This window comes from Barbatula barbatula (genome assembly GCF_947034865.1).
Source record: "Barbatula barbatula genome assembly, chromosome: 5".
NCBI classification, from domain to species: Eukaryota; Metazoa; Chordata; class Actinopteri; order Cypriniformes; family Nemacheilidae; genus Barbatula; species Barbatula barbatula.
Window position 1 is genome coordinate 16,061,111 of NC_136769.1, and position 23,621 is coordinate 16,084,731.

The 23,621-nt window shown below is 39.2% G+C and overlaps 2 protein-coding genes across 8 annotated transcripts; both read right to left on the reverse strand.

Moving 5' to 3' along the window:
* Positions 1–118: 118 nt before the first annotated feature.
* Positions 119–18,454, reverse strand: rnf216 (ring finger protein 216). 7 transcript variants are annotated; one of them, XM_079456656.1, is made up of 18 exons: positions 18,375–18,447; positions 17,748–17,807; positions 17,508–17,652; positions 17,297–17,427; positions 16,621–17,211; positions 16,454–16,530; positions 16,141–16,243; positions 15,865–16,026; positions 15,305–15,419; positions 15,087–15,226; positions 14,922–14,972; positions 14,591–14,728; positions 14,041–14,189; positions 13,290–13,368; positions 4,589–4,686; positions 3,218–3,440; positions 1,113–1,188; positions 119–1,032 (listed from the first exon to the last, which is right to left on the reverse strand). In XM_079456656.1, the coding sequence occupies exons 3-18, from the start codon at positions 17,572–17,574 to the stop codon at positions 743–745; spliced, it is 2,490 nt and encodes an 829-aa protein (XP_079312782.1). In that variant the 5' UTR covers positions 17,575–17,652; positions 17,748–17,807; positions 18,375–18,447; the 3' UTR covers positions 119–742. The 7 variants fall into 7 exon arrangements, with proteins under 7 accessions (XP_079312782.1, XP_079312783.1, XP_079312785.1 ...); XM_079456657.1 differs by having other exon boundaries at positions 17,899–18,403; XM_079456659.1 differs by having other exon boundaries at positions 17,723–17,807; positions 18,375–18,397.
* Positions 18,455–21,794: 3,340 nt separating this feature from the next.
* uts2r5 (urotensin-2 receptor 5) lies at positions 21,795–22,892 on the reverse strand (the record flags this gene model as incomplete). Its single annotated transcript, XM_079457746.1, has 1 exon — positions 21,795–22,892. One exon carries the CDS (start codon positions 22,890–22,892, stop codon positions 21,795–21,797), a length of 1,098 nt encoding a protein of 365 aa, XP_079313872.1.
* Positions 22,893–23,621: the final 729 nt, after the last annotated feature.

Below are 23,621 nucleotides of genomic sequence, written 5' to 3' on the forward strand. Positions count from 1 at the left end.
TAATATGGTGATCCTCTCAGCCACCAGCTTTCAGCTCGGTTTAACACGTTTTATCATTCAAATTGATTTCTTAGAAATACTAATACAATTTGCAAAGAAAAACAGCACAAACATTTTTGTATCTGGATGTGCTGTAGATAAGAAAATAGCTTTTATCTGTAAACATTAAACAGAACCTATATATTAAACAAACACGTCTTTTTTGGTGTAAATAAGTGACAAAGAACATTTGAACTTCATTTAAACTTGTTGGAATATAGATCACAGTGTAACAGATTCGTTGATTTTCCAGACACTAACTTTTATCCACCTATTTCTCCATGTACTTCCGTTCATGATGCATTTTAAAAGATTTGCATTTCCATTTCTAAAAGTGAAGATTTAAACAAACACACCCGTCTACAAACTACAAAAACAGCAATGCAGAAAGTGGCTAAGTACCGTGCCCAACCCCAAATTCTTTTTCGTTTCAGAAAGTGATTTAACAAACACTAAACATTACCGACCAGTTTTTTTTATTTAACTGAAAACGAACAGAATCAGTTTGTATTATTCACATTCATTCAAAAAACACTTTCAACGGAAGAGTCCGCTCCAGCAGGCACTCTGCTGCATTCTTAAGCCCTCCAGAAAAACAGTTTGTTTCCCGTAACAAAATTCGTAGAAAAAAACAGGGCTAACAGTTTAAGACACAAGTCTGGAATTCGTCAGATTGAGTGTGGCTCTTTGTACAGTGGTGTCCTCAAAGAGGTCTGAAGAAACGATTATGTGGTCCATAGTGCATAGGCATATTGAAGTCAAAGTTCAGGTTACGTGGGTTGTAGTTCACAGGAGGAAGGTTGGGTAATGGGGGCACGTAAGGAGCAGGAATGGGCTGCAGAAAGAGACGCTGTGGTCCAGGTAACATGACCTGGGGGATGAGCAGTGGAGCGCGTACTGCCTGAGGAACTCCATTGGGGACCTGCAGTACGACGCGGGGCCGCTTCGCTGGGATTAGCTCCGGTGGAGGGCCCACTCTCTTCCCTGTAGTTTCTAAATGACAGAGAGATTACAACAATTATTTCGAGATCGGCTCTGTTTTAGGTGACCGGCTGAAGATGAAGAGCACTGACCTGACTGATTGTTCTTCTTATTTAACTCCGCTTCACCCTTTTTCTGGATCTCCTGAATTATTCGCTCATCGTCTTGCTGTCGAATGAAGAAGAGAAAAAGTGAGAGGGATGGAAAAGCGAACAATAAAAAGCTTTAAAAAAATGGCAATTAGGTCCTCCGATTACTGTTTGTTCATGTGTAAAAGCTGGCAAATGTTGCCAGCCAAAATATTATGCCAACTTCCAAGTCAGAACCCCAGTCTGGCCAAATCAGGGCATCAGAAAAACCTGATGAGTGTCCACTTCAATGGTGAAACACAAAACAGCTCAAGTTTACCAGTCAGCATTTGAAGCTGTCATACAGTGCCAGGTGATAAGACAATGGCTCTGAAAGGAGGGGTAATTGTAGCCCCTAGGCAGACAGCAGGACTGCTCCCTTACTGAGCTTCTCACACAAGAACACTGTATCAACCGGAAAAGGATTTCCCACTCCTGCTCACTGCTTACGAATAGTTGACTTCATTCCCACATTAATAACAAACCGAAAGAGGTTAAGCTTGAAACTATTTGCATAAGATTTAACAGGAAACAGCACACACATCTATTACAAAGGCCCTCATTAAAGGTCCAGTGTGTATTTTTGCATTCAGAAATGCAATATAAAATACATAACTATGTCTTCAAAGGTGTATAAAGACCTTACATAATGAAGCGTTTTATTACCTTACAATGAGCTATTTCTATCTACATACACCGCAGGTCCCCTTACATGAAATTCTCCATGTTGTTTCAACAGTAGCCCTAAACGGAAAATCTGCACTACTGAGTGTGGATATAATATGGTATAAATATGCCATCTCCTTCGGCAAAGAAGCAAAACCATGACGACATCTTAGATCTGCGTCAGCTACCATTGAATTTTAAAAAGGGAGGTGGGAAGTAAGCCGCCGGTTGCCATTCACAACCTCATGTCGCTAAAATCTCCCCATTGCTCCTTTAAAGCAATAAAGAGAAGTCATATTGACTCATTTAGCCAAATTAAGGCCAACATAAATGCACATCACCATTCAATTCAAACATTTCGTAACTTTAATAACATCATATCTCATTTGAATTTTCTATTATGGGTTAACAATTCCTTTAAATACACCCTAGCTTACTAACTCCAATGAGTCTGCAGACACCTGCAACTTTGTGCTTAGTTTTTCACTTCTTGTAATGACATTGAGCGCTCTGCACTTTCAGCAATCATGCATGTAAGAGCAACAAAAATAGTGTCAGCAAGCAACACGTCTCGCACAACCTGTTACCCACAAAAATGACATTTTACAGAGGAGAGAAAATAAACATATAAGGACTGAATTTTATTCATAGTCCAATTACTTATAAAGATTATAAAATAATGTGTTAAACATCTGTGGAACTATCTATGATAAATAAACAGCTCTTAAATAATAACATTAATGAGGGGTATAAAAACCTGTGCTTGATGGAAAAACAGAATACCATACAGCTGTGTTGTAAATAATGCATACGATCCACAGCAACTATAAAGAGTGCTGAAAAAGTGGGAACAATATACAGCATAGCTTAAAGCTAATGCACATTCATTCACTCTGGTAACTGCAGAATTTATGTGGCACACTTCTCTCATCACTGCTGACCTAAACACTCATGACATGAGTGCTCCTCTGAAGTACCAGCCGTAAGTCAAACTCTAAAAAGCCCAATGTATACACGGTTGACATACACATACAGCTGTAACATACACCATACATACCTCTGTGTTTATTTTAGGTGCAAATGACTCTTACAATGAACAAACCGTAGATCTGTCACATTATATTTTCATAAAATGAAAGCCGAAAGTAGCAGGGTGCAGGGCAGCAGGAATGTTTACACGAGAGCTAAATACCCCATGGCCAGTGAACAGGTTTCAGACAAAACCTGGAAGACTAATCCTGTTGTAAACCGATAGCAGATGCTTGGAAGGGTCCCGTTAATGACAGCATTTCAAGGATGACCTCACACTCACACTAATTCAAAGCATGAGAAAACTAAACCGAAAGGAGAGGGCACTGAATTGTAAACCGTCTGGGTCTGGTGTGGGTGGTGTGAACGTTTACCGTGGGGTCCGTCCACAGCGAACACTTCTTGCAGTGTCGGCAGGGAGCGCCGGGCGAGCGAGCGTGCTGGCAGAAGTGGTTGTAGCCGTTGATAGGCTCCCGGCAGAGGTAGCACATGAAGGCGCCACAGCGACACGACATTCGGTTGCAGCCCTCGGATTTGACCAGACCCGTGGAACACTTGTGGCACTTCCTGACGCGAGCAGCGGTCATCTTCTCCTCACTGCATAAAAACAGAATTGTTTTTTGTTAATCTTCAAGCTTAATTTTTGAGGTATTCTCTTGACACAAAGGCTGCTAAAAGGTAGGTAGTGACAAAATTTTACCTTATAAAATATATAGCTTTGACCACCCCAAAAACTTATATCCAGTACCTCAGAGATGACGTATTTTTGTAGGCTGACCGGAAAGTAAGCGCTGCTCTGGTTCCCTCGACTGAATGAATTTTTCCCATAGACTTTTGGAAGATCGCAAAAAATAACCTCTGTGATTAGCAAAGGTTTATGATGTTTACACGTTTTGTCCCATAGACTTTGAGATGGAACCTCATTACTGAGGTTTGCATACAAAAATACGTCATCTGTGCGGCTCCCTATTATCCAAGATGTCAAGCAAAGTAGAATGACAAAATAAACATATTTCTATAAATTCCACAACTATTTCACTGACAATTATCCGTTTTCCCCAATATTTGTGAATTTTGGACATACTCAACGTTTAAAGTTACTTATACTTTTTCTGAAATGAGTCATTTATTTGGGTTTATTTAGTTAGCTATGTATGCGCTATTATGTTTTGAAGATATTTTCGTCTTCATGTATAGAAAGTATCCTGAAATTTAAGCAGAAAGCATATCTTAAACACTACAACTACAGAATCATACCAACGTAAAGCAACTGTGCCTTTGTGACGTCACGATTGATGTAATCTCTCGGTTAGGGTCGGTTTCCTGTCGCTATAAATGCAGACTGGAGAAAAGTTTGGATGTAAACAGGACACACAGTCTTTGATCATTGTGTATCCATCCAATGACAGGAAGGAAACCAAGCTATCAAATCCCATCCAATGCGGCCGCTGACCAATCACGATAGGCTGTTTTCACACTGAATCAGTTTATACAGGCACACACGCTTCAGCGCACGTCTCATGTAGACCTCCTGTGCACAGGGACGGCTCTGGTTCATGTGTATTTGCAAACAGAACACTCGGGGGAATCCGTCAAAAACTGTGTGTTTTCGAGAACCATGGGGAAGCATCTGACTCAGCACATGGATACTAATGATCTCTCAGGTGGGTTCACTACACTAGTGAGTACCCTCAATGACACACAGATGAATTATTAACACTAAGAGTTTTCAGCCAGGCACTTACAAGGCCACACGCAGCCGGATCTCGTCTCTCTCCAGCACCTGCTCACAGGTCTTTCCTGCATGCTCCTTCCACACCACATGGCACTTCCTGCAACTCTCCTAAGGAAGGAAACACAATTGAGCATCTGTGTTATTGATCACAACGAAATAGTGGAAAGAGAAACATCTGGGATATAATTCATTCCTCTCTCTGTATTGTTTTACATTTACATTTCAGTATTTATCTTCTAAATGAGAATTTGGACCTTGAACAAAGGTGGAAAGTACTGAAGTATTTTTGCTCTTATTTTTATCATGACATTATGTGACCTGGATTTCACAGATAGGGTCACAATTTATAAATTTAACAATAACGAATTGTACACTTTATAAATGCATTATAGCACACTACATTCTGTTGGTGATATACATTTATTAAAAAAAGCTGAAATAAACACAACTTTATTATAGAAATTGTAATGGATTTAATTACATTAGGAATTAAAGAATTTAGTTTAAATTAAATAATGGTCTTTGTGGGTTTCTACTGGTAATGTGTCAGGTTCAGTTAATGGGATGTTATCTGGTGGATGGCAACCAGTAGAACACCCTTAAATCCTACTGAAATAAGGCTGAAAACACATTACATGAAGAAATTTAGTTTCAGTCAGTTATTATGTATATAAGTATATGCTTTTAGATATATAAAAATTCACTTTTTATTTTTAGATTTTTTGAAATTATGTAAATACTTTTGTCATTCATTTATTATGTTGCTATACAAGATTAATTTATTTTATTATCTTGTTTACTATTATAATTTTTGTGCCTTATTTCAGTTTTCTTCCGAGGCTGAAATGTTTTTATTTAATTTTAATAAAACAGAAACATTTTTGTAAATTAAAACAACGTTGCTAGTGGCAAACAGCTGATGAATCATAATGATATTTGTAATAAAAAGCAGCAGGGCAAGCACAAACTAAGATGTGATCCTGGCTATTGTAGGGACCACTAATAAATACAGCTCACTGGCCTTAAATATGAATGTCTTCAGTGAAAGACCAGATTAGAGAACTGATATACGTATTTAATATGTCTTTAATGAATATTTTTAGACATCACACACAGCTCTGATAATCTACAGACGGGGTGTGCACGCCTCCCTGCCCTCCTCTTCAGATGCGACTTATCGCCCGTCTGGTTGCCTAGGAACACCGTTTTCATATGTTCCATTTTAGCCAGCCCACAATGCTTTGCCTTTCAACTGACTGCAAAGGACATCCGAGTCCAACATGCAGCTTATGCCCCCAAATTGAAAGCGTGAAGTTGGCAATGCTAAAACCATGTAAACTCCTACGCATTTCACATGGACCCAGACAGTGTCGTGTCGACCTTTATCTCTTAATTTACTAGCGTAAAAATCTCAGAGTTGTTTTTTTTGTGTCAGATGACCTTTATGTTAAAGAACAATATTCATTATGAGTTCAAGGGTAAGCAGCAGCAAAATGGCAGCTGCTTCACAGGACATTTTCCAAACCAAACACATAGAGAAAGATCCGATGAAGGAGACAGAGCAATGTGGCCACTATCCAAAGAGAGCTCTCTAATCCCATAACCCAGTGTTGCCTGGTAACAGTCCCCATGGTAAATACCATTAACATAAATAATTAAAGCTAATGGTGAATATTAATGGCAGTGACAGCTGATAAATGACAACTTGTTGTGAGGCAGAAGGCATGAAGAACAATAGCACCTCGCCCCTGGGTGTCATTCTGGCCAGGAAACAGACCTACAGCATGCTACACTTACAAAACAACAATCGTTCTCATAAACATAGGTCAGGATAACATATTTGAAAAATCCGCCTCAGGTTGCATGTGTAAACATATTAAATATTATTTATAAAATGGTAAAGAAAGCTGGAAACAACACTGGAAGTGTTGAATGGTATTAATGCCAAGGCAGACAACTGGCCATGCAGTGTAAGGCGTGGAGACGTGGGAGGTGTTACCTAAAGCATTAAAGTAATGATTCATCACCCCCTAGTGGAACAAACCAGAATAACAGAGGAGGACCAATGCAATGGAGGGTGAAAGTAAAAAAACTTCCTGATTCCAACAAACATAACCAGCATGACTTTCAATGTACCTTCTTAAATACTAATATGCTTTTGAAACAATTTTCACAGCTTTTTTACTTAAAATGCAGTAAAAGATATTTCATTTGTAAAACTATTTTTATTTTAAGTAACAACTTAGATCAATTACGGGCGTCAACACCAGTTACAAATCTATTTGCATTAATACGCAGAAAACTAGTGAACAGGAAGTGATTCCAGCTCTCGGTAAAGGTGACTCTACACTCACTGAACACAACACACACTGCTACATTCTGTTATATACGTGACTGAAAATACAACGGTGACATCACGCTTGCATCATAACTTGAAACTGTGCTTCCTGGTCCCAAACATACCTTGCAAGGCAGGGTTGACACTTCCTGATCACCAGAGATCTCGCTGTGAAACAGAACCTCATATTTCTTTACAGGTTTTCCCTATTATGCAACATTTCTTATCTGTGTGTAAGCAAACAGTTAAGATTCAATTGATAGCTTGCAAATGTTCGATTTATGAAGCTTACGAAATGTATTTCCATTAACATTATTCTTTAATGCTCCGAGCCGTCCAAACAACATTACAGGGCTCATACTAACATTGCATTCAACCTTAAGATCTTAAATGAAACTTCATTAATATTTAAATGTATTTTGCTTGAGAACATTTTCAGAACAACTCTCCTAGTTGACCTTCCAAAAACATATCCTATACGACTTGACAGGTAAATATGTCGCAAGGAGGTCCATCTAATGCACAAAAGAAATATGACTTAAAAAGGCATTTATCTCGCAAAACAGTGTTGCACACTAGCCACAGAAACCTTCTAACCACACAGGATGTATATACCGTACGCCTGCACCCGTGTAAAGGCTTGTTCTGTGTAATAAAGACATTAAGAATAGCTGTCATCGAGCCTACTGAACAAAGTACAAAAACAAACGGGAAAAACAACTTCAGGAAAACGGTCACAACAGAAAGTCTTTATCTCGACAGAACAAGCTCAGGGTGAAAATTGCGGTCGCTCCACATATTATTGTAAACTTAATCTGAAAGGCCAAAAGGCACACCCCTCCATTTCCTGTTAATCGCTATGTGCAATCCTCTCATTTACACAGAAACCTTATAACCCGATACCATAGCTGGAGGTAGTCAGGCTAGTTTAATCTGGACTGAGCACTCGGATGTGTTTGTTATTTTGACAACATATCCTTACATGAGATTCCATCAGTCTCCAAGCTATGAGACAGAGGCGACAAAAGTATTTTTATTTCATTTTTGTCTTCCTGGTTGCCTGAACAACCAGTCCCGAGGAATCCTATGAAATGGATTTATGCTCATATTATCCACAGACACCATCTGGGTGGATTTCTTAAAGCGGTAGTTCACCCAAAAATGAAGATTCAATCATTTACTCACATTTGAGTTGTTCCAAATCTGTATACATTTCTTTGTTATGATGAACACAGAGAAAGATATTTGGAAGGACGCTTGTAACCAAACAAAGAAAGAAATGTATACAGATTTGGAACAACTAGAGAGTGAGTAATTCATGACAGAATTTTCATTTTTTGGCGAACTGCCCCTTTAAGAGTTGTCCTCATAAGATTTGTTCTTGCTTTTTTAAAAAAAAGCTCAATTATTTTGTCAAACATTGCAAATTCTTCTGCACCGCTGCATGCACCTTCCTGTAAAGAACTGCACCAAAAATATTCAAGCTAAATCTAAAATAAACCATAACCATAGACGGAAAAGCCATCTAAAATAAAACAGCACGAACTTGTTACTGAGTGAAAATAGTTGCGACATCTGCGTCTCTCCTGAACCGGCGCGCAGGAGGCTGCAGCAAAAACAGGCCTTATAAGGCAGAAGAAAAGATTTGCGGAGCATCTGATTGGGGGGATGCATGTTCTGGAGGATCACAGCCTCAGTAAGAGAGCGACACACCCACAACGTGTGCTAACACACAGGCAAACATCCCTAGGCCAGGGCTGGATTTCTTGGAGCTATTAAACAAAGGTGCTTTTTATTAAACTGTCGATGGCCTGGCTCATGCGGCTCAGATAAAGTGGCGTGCAACAAAAACAACTCCCTCTATAAACACAAATACAGTAGATTATGCAACATGTCTGAACTGGAGGCCGATATAAAAGCTTGATATCTTCAGTTCAATGGAACACAGGCAGGTTAAATAAATAGCTATTACAGACACCGGGCTGCATGACAGGTACAAACAAAAGGAAACAACCTATTCCTGGGAATGTACTGAATATTGTGTCGAACAAAACACTTCCTTATGTATGCAAAACATGAGCAATAAAATACACGCCGCAGCTGTTTCCATCTATCAGAGCAAATCAGAGAATCTGGATCCTTGAAAAACAAACTGTGGCTACAAAAGCCAGAACACGGAGGGGGAAAAGTTGGCCTGCAAATCTCCATGTCAAATCCACCCTAATGCATTCAATCACTGTGGAAAAAACACAGCATTTTTTAAATATGAGCAAAGCTACGAAACAAATCTAGGTCAAGGACTGTACCACATTTTAAATTTAAGAGCCCTGACATTGCTATGCGGGGCGGGGCCAAAGAGGCAGTAAAGGGGAAAAAGTGTGTCAGTTATATAACCTTCGTCTTCACCGAGGGAAAAGATTAGAGTAAAGGAGACAGAGCAGTCTCCTCAACCCCTGGTGCCCGAAACGCATATCTGACAGTGGGTCACACAGAGAGAGAAACATGAGTATTGGAGTCATTGGGGCGTTAGCATTCCAGAGTTTTCCACAGCAGTCATGGACAAATGTGGGTTAGACAGCTGTAAACACAAGAGGACTATTAATGTTTCGTGCAGGGTTAAACCACAACACACATTAAATACATATCTGCACTATGCGTTCAGAGTACTTGTTGTACCATTTCTTAAAGGGACAGTTCCCCCCAAAATCATCATTTACTCACCCTCAAGTTGATGATAAAGTTTGTTGTTCTGCTGAACACAAAGATATTTGGAAGAATTTCAATTACTAAACAGTTCTGGGGCACAATTGACTTCCATAGTAGGGGAAACATATGGAGGGATTTTTCAGTCACAATATAAACTAAAAGTCTAAAACTGAAAGTTTTAAACCAAAACTAAAAGTCAAAATTTGAAACTAAAAGTCCAATTGAAAATGAATTTGGTATATGGGATTGGGCATTTGGTATATAGGATTGGGTATTTTGTATGTAGGATTGGGCATTTAATCATTTAGCCATTTAGGTTTGAGGTATTGGGGATTTAGGATTGGGCATTTGAGGATTGAGGAGTATATGCAAATTAGGAGGCGTGGCCCACATACTGGAGGGTGCTAAAGAGCACACTGTAATGAAACCAGAGCGAGTGAGCACTGGGAGCTGCGGTCCATAAGGTGCCTCTGCGCGTCAGCCATTTCAAACCCATCTTCCAGTATTTGGGCCACGCCTTCTAATTTGCATACACTCCTCAATCCTCAAATGCCCAATCCTAAATCCCCAAAACCTCAAACCTAAATGATTAAATGCCCAATCCTACATACAAAACACCCAATCCTATATACCAAATTCATTTTCAACTTGGACTTTTAGTTTCAAATTTAGACTTTTAGCTTTGGTTTAAAACTTTCAGTTTTAGACTTTTAGTTTATATTGTGACTGAAAAATCCCTCCATAGAAACAAACGACTATGGTAGTCAATAGTGCCCAGAACTGCTTGATATTCCACATTCTTCCAAATATCTTATTTTGTGTTCAACAGAACAAAGAAATGAAAGGTTTGGAACAACTTGAGGGTGAGAAAAGGATGATAGAATGTTAATTTTTGAGTGAACTATCCTTTTAAGCTTACAATTGCTACCTATGGATCATTTATGGCATTGCATTGTTCAAACCTACATCCTTTCACTTACAGCTCAAGTGCTAAACCAGAAGGCCACAACCCTACATAACATCAGTGTATAAAGATGTCAATTTGACAACAATTATCTAGACGATTAATTTATTCCAAAGACAAAAAGCACTTTCAAAGTCCTCACACACAGGCCAAGTCAAGCGTCGTTGTACACGAGAACTCTGCTCTCCACCTGCACAGGAATCCTTTACTGAGACCCAGAAAGAGGAAGTGTAAGTGGGTCACGTTATGAAATCAAACTACACACGCCTGTTCTTAATTTCCAACATCCGGTCCTGTGACTGCCAGAAGGAAGATCTATAAGGAGGAGAAAATGGAGGCCCTGCACGGTGGCACATTTAATCTATCAGAGGTGCAGAGAGAAAGGCCAAAGACGCGGCTGTTTGAGAGGCTTCCCCTGCCCAGTCACCCACCCCTGCCGCAGAAGCGTGAGGTGGGGTTTGGATGTGAAATCAGCAGCAAATGTGTGGTACAGTGAAATACTTCACAGACAAAGAGCAACATCGCCACCCAGAGGACAAACTACTGAAAGATTGAAAAACATAAGCCTGCACCATAACAGGTTGAGGATATAACAGACTCCAAACTGCAAAAATGTACCCCAGTGTTCTGTTATCTACTACCTACTAAATCTTCAAATAAAACTAATCTTCAATCTTTAAATCGACATTCAACTAAAACATGTACTGTACAGCTCAGGACTGTCAAACAATTAATCGCATCCAGAATAAAAGAATGTATTTACATAATAACATCTGTGTACTGTGCATATTAGTTTTGTATTTAAACAAACATACACATCCGTGCATATATTTAAGAAAAATAAAATGAATTTGCATTTTTATATATTTTTAATTATTGGTAAATATAAATAAAATACATGGAAATATTTCCTAGATATGTATACATGCGTGTATGTGTAAATAAATACCAAATTATTATGCAAAGCACAGAGAGATATATAACGTAAACACAAACGGTAACACTTTATTTTACGTATGTGTTAAATATAGTCTTTACTATAAATTCGGGATGCGATTCATCATGATTAATTGTTTGACAGGCATTTACAGTAAAATATTTTGTTAGATGCTGACATGACACGGCCGTTTAACAATGCATGTCATAATACAGCAGTACTAAAAGTATGCGCTTTGTGATCAGCAAAGCATACAAGTATGGGAATTAGAAAGCCACACATTTCCTTCTCAGGAGGTACAGACCGCCCACAGCCCACTTGCTGACCTTCTGATACATAAAGCACGTCAAAAGCCTTTGAAAACCCAAATTCCATTCTGATATGGTGCAACTATCTAGAGCAAAGGTTCACAGCATTTTACCATGACAGAAATAGAGATATTGTTAGAGAGAAGTTAGTCTGCGGGGAGTTAGTTGCAAAATTTTTAAAACTGATGGAATCAAATCCAACGATACTCAAGACTTTGGATTGTAACGGTTTTGCTTTAAAGAGTAATCTGGTGAATAGATATCCGAGAACAACTTAATCTGTCTGCAGACTTTTATTAAATGGTTAGTAAAGAGAGTTTAACTAACCCTCTTGTTATTTCAAATATTTTGACGAATGTTGGTAACCGAACAACAACTGACTTGTATGTATGTAAACCACTGGGGCTTTTCTCAAAACATCTTTATGAAAGACATGAGGGTGAATAGTCTTTTTTAATTTTACCTCATTTATTCTAACCACAAAGTCAGTATTTTCTTAATGCAAGACAAACAAATCTAGAAAATGAAACCGCATTAAACGAGTTTTCATTAAGTTACAATGCATGCGTTCATATAAACTCTTGATGTTTAAAATAAACGTATAACTGCACACATGTTTAATTTAGGAAGGTTACAGAGTGACAGTTTGCCAAATGCAAAGGCAGTCTTGCCAAACAGCAGACGCTTCAGCATTCCTCTCAGTAGCAGTTTATTGTTTTTGACATGTTCTGCTTGTCAGCTGTGATTCAATAGCGCGCACACACACACACACACACACACACACACACACACACACACACACACACACACACACACACACACACACACACACACACACAGACTCACAGACAGACACGGCCCTGTTGACGCTGGCCGATTACATTCCTCATAGCTGAACACAACATCATCCTCCGCCACTGATAAAGACAACAGAACCAATGAAATGTAACAGGCTCTGGGCACCAAAAAATAAATAAACACGTGACTGAAATCAGCTGTGGTTTGTTTTTCAGATCCCAAGGTTATAAATCACATTTCCTCTGATATCGCTTACCAAACATTGTGGGAGTGATATACTGGAATACTGATGCATTTGGTTGAACTCTTGAACCCCTACGCTCTGTTTGGAGGTTCAGAGTACCGCATATTTATAGCGGACATGATGAGTGCGTGTCTCTGTTCTTTCCCTGACCGGACTAATTCCAGCAGGGTGAACTCTGCCAGTAAAAGATACCATTAGTTTTACATTCACAAACACGTTCAAACACTCCAAACCACAGACCAATGAGCCATTGCATGGGCCAGTGGCGCCATCAAGTGACCGCTTGGGGCTGATAGATAGAAGTGAACAGTAAGACACAGTTGTTGGAGCCAATTATAGAACCATAATGTCACAAATACATGATTATTGGATTCATAAAATCACACACACGTACACATGCAGGCACACAAACTAACCTTTCTGCAGCGAGGATTTGGGCAACTGAACAGAGAGATGTCTTTGTCCAAAAGTGCTGGGAAATTACAAAACGGACACCTTGAAAAGAAAGTGTGCAAAACAATGTTATGAGCCACAGGGATAGTATTATGTGTATAGTCACTTTCATCCTTTAAATGTTATCCCTCAAGGTCAAATAATAATGTTGGTTTAGGTTTCCTAAAAGTATTTATTTGTCCATGACCCATTTTCATTCTTCCTCTAAATCCTCCTCCTTTTTACTGCTCAGAAGTATCCATTTTTCAACATTAAATACTTTTGTGTACTTCATATGCAGAGACAGCATAGCAAAAAAAAAGCTGGTGGATTCCCCTGAGGTGTAAACAATGTGCTTCTGTTGTGCTCTCCAAACATTGTGTTGTTTGCTTAAACGTCCTGACCAGCCCACTTCCTCAACCAATCACGTAGGTTTAGGGCGGGATTGTCTGCTTGTCCGACCAATGGCTGATGTTTAATTATTTTTGAAATTCTGTTATTGATGCTTACAGCATGAAAACATCACACTTCACCATTCATAGGTGTTTTAGTAAAAGTACATTAGAAATGTATGTATATATTTAAGTTTATTATTTTGATGGTATTTCAACATTTCGAACATTCTGTAAAGCAGCCATTTGAGTTTCATGCAAACAGAGAAGTCATGCATGTTGTGTACATACCTGGTGTTTAGTATAAGACACAATTTTCTGGTGAATCGTTGCATAAACTCACCTGACTAATTCATCAGCACAGGTGGCTGCTATGGCCTCTTCCGCCTGACGTTCGTAATATTTGCAGAGGATGTTTTCAGGTAGAACTTTCTCCAGTTCACTGGTGGGAAAGGAACAAGTGCAGCTCCCATCCATACAGCTCAACTCTGACTGCACACAAGCATAAACCACCACTTAATCACAAGTCAGTCGTTCCTAAAATAACTAGTTTTATTATAAATAACCATTTATTGAGTGCTTGTGTATAGAACAAACACACGAGTAACCATCGAGAATGACGAATCACATTTCACCCTAAATGGAAGTGAATTCATCCAGAATGAAAATGAAAGAAAGATGTGACAACCTGGGAAGCACCTTGAAATCAGAGCCAAATGTTTTTAACAACACAGGCTTCCTAAAATTTGGAAACATTCCCAGTGATTCAGGAGATGAGTGATTTAGGTAATCTGACTTCAGTGATCAAACAAATCTCAAGTCTCAGATCAAGTAGTCAACTCTCACGTGGTCAAACTCGAACCCTGTATATATATCCTTTGGGTTGGACTTACCCGTCCTGAGCCAAAAACAGCCTCCTGTGCATACTTGACCAGGCATTCTTTGCAGAAGAGATGGCCATCCGTACACTGTGTCATTTCCTCGAAGGCGAACTCTCCACAGCAGCAGCCGCACTCGATCAACTGTCCATCCTAAAAGCACGGGCCAGACAAAAGTCACAAATGTAACTGTGGACTGTTCGTGCCATCCATAACTTTTACTATACAGTATACAATACAGGAGCAGTATCTCAAAATCTGATCACATTTATTCAAGCAATTTTGAGTACTGTTGGTTTCTCATCGATGTGGTGTGTGTACATGTGTACTGGTTCTTCACACCCACCTTTTGATACTGCTCCTCGTTCACTTGCAAAGCCAAGAGGAAGTCTTCATGCTAAAAGTGGAAATTAGAGAACCGTGCAATAACCGAAAAATTGCCACTCTGACAGCTCTATTCATCACACAACACATATTAGGTTATTTCAGGACGAAACAAGATGTGAGGTACCTCAGCCATTTCCTTGGCTTTTTGTTCATAGAACTGGAGCTCTTTCAAGAGAGATGCTTCAAGCGTGGAGGTCTCGCTACCTCGGCTCCATCGTCGGTTCTTCTCTAAGAAGTACATCTTTCTCTCCAGTTTAAAGGAACCTGCGAGAAATGAGTCAAACATAAAAAAATGTAAAGCCATTGAAATTTACAATCATACAAAGTAGAAAGACACATCACCTTGCTCAAACTTGAAGACTATGAATGCGCGTTCATTTGGCTCTTTGCGTTTCTTCTTCTTCCCTGAGGGGTCGGTGGAATTCTCCCGCCACTTCTTGAGGGCATCGAATAAGGCCTTCAAAAGACACCAAAACTTTTACTTTAGCATTAAGAAATAATGTTATTTCTGCAACCATAACTATTTTTATCATTTAAATAAACAAGACAAAATCAAGTGGTCGACCCTTCATTGTAAAAAAACGATGCTGGTATCCAGAAAGGATGGCCATTATAATGCCCATACTTTTGCAATAGAAAGTAAAACATTAACAAGAATATTGAAATGAATGTCAACTAGTGTATGTGTGTGTACTCAAGGTTAAAAAATAAGATTTGCAGCATCACTTATTATCTTGGTGTGGGATGCACAGGATGACTTTTATCATGTGGACATCAATAAGCTTCATCAAGACTTAACCACCACAAGATGACATTAATGATGTTGAATGAAGTTTGAATCACTTCAGATTTAAGCATGAAGATTTACAAACCACACAAGAATGACAGCATGTATAAAGCACCTTTCGTGTGATTGCATAGTGTCCTTTCAGGCAATTCAGGGCCCATTTGATATCCTGACAGCTCAACATTTTGAAGTCACCCATCAGCAAATCGGCAGTTTGCAATACAACTTCTGAGCCAACAGGCTTCAGTTTATAATAATCAAAATAGTTTTCACTTTCCTGCACAGTAGAGAAAAAGTAAGTTGAATATTACATAATATACTTTTAAATTTTTTTCACAATGTTGCTTTTCCTTTGACTCTGTTTTGCTTATGTAAATAAAAAGGTACAAACCTGCGTCTCACAGTCACCAGTCTCAAGGAGAACACTGCTTTGTGTCAAAACTGAGTTTGCTTTTTTCGGATAATCAGGATTTTCCAATAACATATTGCATATTCTGTAAACAAAAACAGAAACAGTGTCTCATTCATGAGAACGAAGTTCTGGGTTCAAATCCCAGGCCAATGTAATAACTATGGTCTTTTTTAATCAACCAAGAGAAATGCATTTAAAACATGTTAATAAATGTATAAAAAGAGCAAGCATCAGTCATCAGTCTGAGCAATGTGTCTAGGCAAGAAACGAATGGAAAAAAAGTTGGTCTTACACATTTAAATCTTTTAGGTCGCCTCTCTCTATCAGTTCTGCTACATATGCTTCCTGAACATCTGGGAAAAGGTCCATCTAGAAATATGAGGCAAAACAAAAAGAAACTCTACGGTGAGAACACTCGGACACCGTGACCTCATGTGAGGTGCTGATAAGAAAACGTACCACTCCTTTTACGAGGGTTTCGAGGCGCGTCTGCTCAGGGGCCTGAAATACTGGGGGCTCTCTAGGCACAGAAGGACCAGGCCTTTCGTTCTCAATTGGAGCGAGGAAACGTGCAGGAGAAAGTGTTACCACAGGCTGTCGTTGCTCTTGTTCTGGTTTGATCTCCACCAGCGCAGCCCCCTGTGGTGTCGGAGGCCTTTTAGTGTGCTTCTCGGTTCTCTGCCGGATGACCACGTTAATTCTGTGGGCCGAGTCCGTTTGACCTGATTCAGGGGTGGGCGGTGTTAAAACAGAATTGGCCTGATTTTCCGAGTGAGCACTGGATGAGGAGTCCATATGAGGGGGCAGCGAGTTCCTTACAGGCAATGGAGGTCTGTGCAAGGCACATTCTCTAGATGTTGAGGGTACAGAATTCGTGTCCGTAGTTAAGACACCTATGGCTTGGTTTCCTAATGTAGAATGTGCAGTGGCTACAGAAGACTGGTGGGAGTGTGCAGTGGTGGGATGTCCATTGGATCCGGATTCCTGTTTTAGGAAGGTATTTGGGTCCCACTTTGCAGCAGGCCGGATGAGTTCACGATGAGGTAAGGGCTGTGATTTTCAAATCAATATAAAACTTAAACTTGGGCAACAATATTCAACACAACTTATGGACACTTACGCAAAAGCCAGTTACCTCCAAGATGCTCACTTCATCTTCCTCCTCCTCATCCCTGACCACGACAGGGGTGTTTGGTACGAATCTGACCGGTTCATCCTCAGAGTCAGACGATATGGTTATGTACATCCTCTTCTTAAGTCTCTTACCTGACGAAACACATCAAATGAGTCAGGACGACATCAGAGCTGGTCAAATGACAAAAAAAAGCTTCAAGCTAAACAACAACCTTGACTCCGATGGGTGTTGAAACTAGCCAGGTGGATGACATCATCATCGCTGGATCCGTCAGCCATGATAAGACACACGGGCTCCCTGAGGTTTCCACCTTCTCTCACTCTTCCACACACAAACACCCATGCACACACAGGATCCTGCAAGCAGACACATATCATTCTTCATAGTGTTTTATTACAATAAGAAAGCCTTTGGACAAACGCTGACATGGGTCCGACGATGTGCATTTTACCAGCACGTGCGTTCCGCAAGGACTGAACCTGTAATCTTGGTGTTGCTAGCGCACCAGGAGCTGCAGAAACACAGGAATTGTTGTGACGATGAACGCAAAAAGTTGACGTACACATGAATGAGTTGCACGAGAAGAATCGCTGAAACGTTACTTGTCTTGAAAACGAGAGCTGTCAATCAATGGCTCGGTACGCGGAGTTAAGCAGACATCGTATGATTCATGTTCACGCCATTTTATTAAAAATCGGACGTTTTGAACAAAGTGACCCCTCAGAGAGATTTGAGACAGCCTCTTAATTCAAATACGCGGACTGTCTATGCGAAGCAGTGCCTGTAAACACTGTTGACGAGCGTCCGAGCGTTCGCTTTCCCTTCAATTTGGAAAGGGTAAACATCGCGAAACAACTAACGTTAGCTAACGAAGGAAACAAACAAATCCGGACTCGCTAAAGTCTCCTAGCCAAGCTCAGCTAGCTGGTTGGCGTTAACATTTCATGCCAGCTGACATGACTCAAGCAAGACAGGTTTTTGTGCTCGGCTCGGCATTTCGTCGTAACTTCGTGACGAGGATGTAAAGCCACTAGACAGGACTACAGGCGCCGAATGCTGTTTAGCGGATTACACGTACCTCTAAGTCACAATGTCCAGCACATCGACAGCGCTTGATCGCCGGATATCGAAACAGACGGCCAAAACAAGCCAGAGTGTGACGTCAGACGCAAGTGCGTCCTGCTGCTGGCGGAGCGCTGGGGCTCATGGGAGTTGTAGTTCTTTCGCGTTGCCCGCTTTTGTCACTAAACTCTGTATGTCCGCTAGTGGTGTCAGCGAAATCTTTTTCATAAAAATGCATCGTACTACGGATGCTGGTTTTCATTTTAAATTGGTTTGACTTCATTTGTATGTGCAGTATATTTTCAGATGTGCCTATTTTGAGAAGTTTGGTAGCTTGTATATTAAGCCTGTTTCCGCCACTGAATAAAAACAGGTTGCGACTTTGTGTGTATCAGTTCTGACTTTATTGGACTTCAAAACGCCCTCATTGCGAGCAATTTATTAAAAAAAGAAGGAAAACTAGTTGGATAGGCCTACACATCTGAATTATCATCACTACATCCACTACATAATAGGATAATAATAGGTAATAAAATAGTTTTATTATAATCAAACAATTTATCCATGTGTTCATTTTAAAAGTAAGCATCTGTTGTGCAGCATGGTTTGCTAAAATTAAATAAATAAATACAAGGAATTACTAGCCCATCATATTTCTTATGATTTTGTTCAATGTTTCGTGTCTTTATTCGATCGCAGTTTCTGATAATACATTTGTGTTAAAATCATAAATCCAGTAATACTAAAACGAAACACTCACATGATTGTGACATTGCACAACAATCTGTCAATCACATCATTTACTCACCCTAAGTTGTTCCAAACCTATTGGTTTTACTAACCAAATGAGTGATTATCAAAAGCAAAACATGATCAATAAAGTTTACTCGAAAGCTAAGCATACGAAAACACATCAATAATTTTCTAAGTGTGATGACTCAAAAATGACATATTATCATGGGCAGACATACAGTGGATTGTCGTGTGCATAGCTGACACCCACATGAACACTGTACAGCTGGTTTTGTGACTGTAAGCCATTAACTTTAAACGCCATTGAACTTAGAAACGTGTATATATTAATGTGTAGCCTGTTTAACTTTGGAGACGGTCCCTAAATTCTGACTGTCGACCATTCAACGTCAAACCAACTTTATGCCAGTGGATAAATACTGAATTTGTAAATCAGTACAAATTGTAGTAAGTATACTTAATCACTGTTTTAGTTATGAGGGGGTCCTTGGAAAAAAATAGCTGTAAGGCCCTAAAAACTTTGAAAACCCCTGAGCTAGAGGACTGTGTTTTTAATTCTCTGAACAGTTATTACAGTTATTACTACAGTTATTTTTCCACACATCTAAAAACCATATTAATCGTCGGAGAGAAAAGGTGATACAATAAGAATCAACGGTTGACGGTCCATATCAGTCGACCACTTTTCTGAATATTTAGAGGTACACTTAGGGGGAGATGTGTCACACAAGTGTATCCTCACCATATGTCTCTAGAGATCTTTGAGACAACTTAGTAACTCAGTTGGGTAAGTTTGTTAAAGGAAATACCATGCAGCCAGTGCTTATTTGTCCTTTTTGTTAACATCTGCTGACTGTTAGGATGTCTGAAAAGAACCCCTGTCTTTCAACTTGGCATCACTATCGTCTGCACAGAGCTACTAGATTACTTTGTAAATTTATACTTGGCTGCAGACTTAAAATACAGACCAAAGCTTTTGGGTAAAACATGTCCAAATATGAAAGTAATTTCCCCACAGAGTAAGTTTTTATATGACTCCCTAAGGATGCAATTGGCACTCAGAAAACGTGACGACTAAAATGATGAAGCCATATATTAATGTAGTGCAGTATAAGATAAAAAATGCATTAAATGACTATGGAAAAATAAAATCTAAAGAAGGGGTTTTACATGGGAACATAATAAAGTGAAGTGCTACGGTTTAGCTTTCTATTGTCGTTCATAAATTACTACACAAACATGCCAGCTATTCATAAAAGTCACATAATAATCACAAAAGTGTTTTCACACAGCTGCAGGTCATATTCAGAAATTACAAGATTCATAGCATGAGAGATTATTGAAACGTCAATCACTGAAATTACATTATTGTAATTATATGGCAAGTCAATAATAATAGTAGACACACACTGTGCCGTTTTATATGGGAAATTCTGAACCACGATTTCTTGCTTCAATATAAGAAATACGGAAAAATGCAACTGTCCTTGTTTTGTTTAAAGGGGATTACAAATGTTTGCATTAATTAAAAATATATAATGTTAGATCACGCATATAAAATATTACACAAAATTGCTGCCCTGCAATGCTTCAGAAATGTTCCTTGGAAAGTCTGCTGTCTGCCTGGCTCATGATAAGAGTAAATTTTTATATCTTCATCGAAGCAAAACTGTGCATGGTGTCTATAATCTTATTTTATTAGGTAATTATTTACATACAGTCTGTAATAGTTGTTACCATTAAATCTGTTCATAGGAGATTAGAAAAAAAGCAGCATGAAGCAAGAGCTTCACAGTAAGAGCATTTGTTTGTTGGTAGCGTGAGCATGTATTAATTGCTGAAAACGATTTCACACCTCACTGCATCACACTTAAAGTGAGAGGAAATAGCAGTCAGGGCATGAATAATATATCTCATTCAGGACACTATGGAAATGCTTAGCTATGGAGCTTTTAGTTTATTTCCACGATGCTGAATGACACAATATTGGCCATATTTCAGTAAAAGCAATAATAATAACAAACAAACTCCTCAGTGCTGGAAAAAATAAAAAAATGTTTTTAGAAAATGGGGCTTCTATTTTTAGGTCTGTACAGATATGATAATGAAAAGCCATATCAAAATAAATACTTCATAAATCAAACTGAAGTTACATTTCTGTAAATTTAACCTTAAAAAAAAGAAAATGATCCAAATGAATCCAAACTGGCAATAGCTAGTTAACTGCAATATAAATTTCAGAAGAAAGTATTTCATGTGTTAACTATACATTTAATAAAATAATACACTACAAAATGGCAAATGGCAAAACACACTGAATTCCGCATATTAAATAAAGAGATAATGCAAGCTTACCATTACACATGAATAAATATTAAACGGCTCTCTATTTATTGCACAAAATATAATCTACCAAGAACATTTAATTTGACAAAAATCTTTTAAACAACCCTCCATATTAATTGTTCACATCAACATTTAACAAATATACAAATCAATAATAATATACGGAATAATATACTAAACATCTCTCTGAAAGTACAACATAAAGAGGAAATAGTGCAAAATGTTAACAATCATATTTATGCTTGTGATCATGATTTAAAAGCACTAGTTAGGCCTATGTTCATTTCGTGAATTACCCAAGTGAGGAGAAAAGAATGTCAAAGTTTGCTTTAAGAATCTAAAGCGCCATTGTCAAAGTATAGTGACTCCCAGACGACACGGACCTTTGAGAAGACTGCCTGACTCTTTTCTTAAACGCCATGCTGCTCTTTTGTCTGTCTCTAACATATTCCTGATAATTCCTTGTCAGCAACGTATACAGGAAAGGGTTGATACAACTGTTACTGTATGCTAAACATGTCACAACAAGGTTTATGTACACCACTGTGCTGCCTGACAGGCCGGAATGCCCAAAATAATAGATACTGAGTAACTGCCACAGCCAGAAGGGTAAAAAGCATGTCCAATAGGTGAGAACTATGCCAAATATCATATATAACACCTTTTGCTTAGGACATTTATTCCTTTCTCTAGATGAGAACACAGATGTCTGTGATACCCAATAGGTTTTGGCTAACTTCAGATAGAGATAACCAATGATAAATCCAGGGGCTAGGATGCAGGTGTTAAACAGTACGGTCAAATACACCTTGTACGCCGTGATCTGCCAGGTCGGATGGCACATGCGTTTCTCCACGCCGTCGTGCACGTCTCTCTTGAGATCGATCATGATCATAGTCGGTAAAGCCAGTACGAAAGAAACGAGCCAAACCAGACAGGTGACCGCGCGCCGGTAGCGCCTGGAGCGGCCGAAAGTGTCCAGCGGGTTCACCACAGCCAGATATCTCTCCGTGCTCATGACTGTGAGAATAAAGATGCTGGCATGCATGGTGACAAAGTCCAGGCTGAATAGAACACGACACCCAATGTCGCCAAAGTACCAGTCCTTCGCAAAATAGGTCCAAACTACGAACGGTACGGTGGAGAGGTACAGAAGGTCCGCGAGCGCCAAGTTCACAATGTAGACGTACATAGACCCCGTCACTCGCACTGAGATGTTCATGACGATCAGCGTATAAACGTTTCCGATCACGCCAACTAAAAACATGAGAGTCAAAAATGTGCCGAGTATCGATGTGATCAATGTGTCGTAGGAGAACACGGGCGCATCTTCACCGTGTGGTCCTGCGGTTGGTGGCGATAGGTTGACAAACACATTTGAGGATATATTCACCTGATTCCTCAGATTTATTGCGAGTCGATCAACTGTGCCCATCTCAGAGACGCTTCAGGCTCGAAAATAGTTCATTCAGAGCATCTTCGCGCAAAACTTCTAAGAATGGAGATATTTAATAAGGTCCAGAAGTGGTAATACTGTGGTCCCACATTAGCTGTCGGTCTGAGGGTGGGATTAATAGAAAGGATTCTGGTGCGTCCTCCACCAACAACTGAGCAAATCTGCAGTGAGTGCGCAACAGCTTTTGGATGTGCACTGGACATTAAAATCGAGTTCTCTGTTGTTGTGGCTGGGGTTATGCGGCTTATTGCAATAAAGTAAATGATTAATTTATTAGTTATTTTAATGATTAAAGTAATGTTTTGAAATATGAGCAAGTTCCAAAAACATCGAAGTCGATCGTCATAAAAGTGAGATTTGGGTTTAAAACCATTGGTTTTGCATCTCATCGTTTATCCATATGGGCAGCTGAAACTTTCTATTGAGATAAATGTTCATACAAATGACAAGATCTATTAGGTATTTACAATAACAAACTTTATTTTGTTTTATTAATAAACCAGGCAAAATTATAATAATAAACAATCAACGTAAAAGTATTTTTATGGGTACATTTGGGAACTGTTGCTCTAAATAAGCATTAGCAGCATAAAGATGCATAAACAACAGTGAATAGGAGTCATGCTTAGATGTGAATAGAAGGCAGATACAGGATATAGTGAAAACCCATTGGCCTTGACTCTCACTTAAATGTCTCTCTATAAGTGT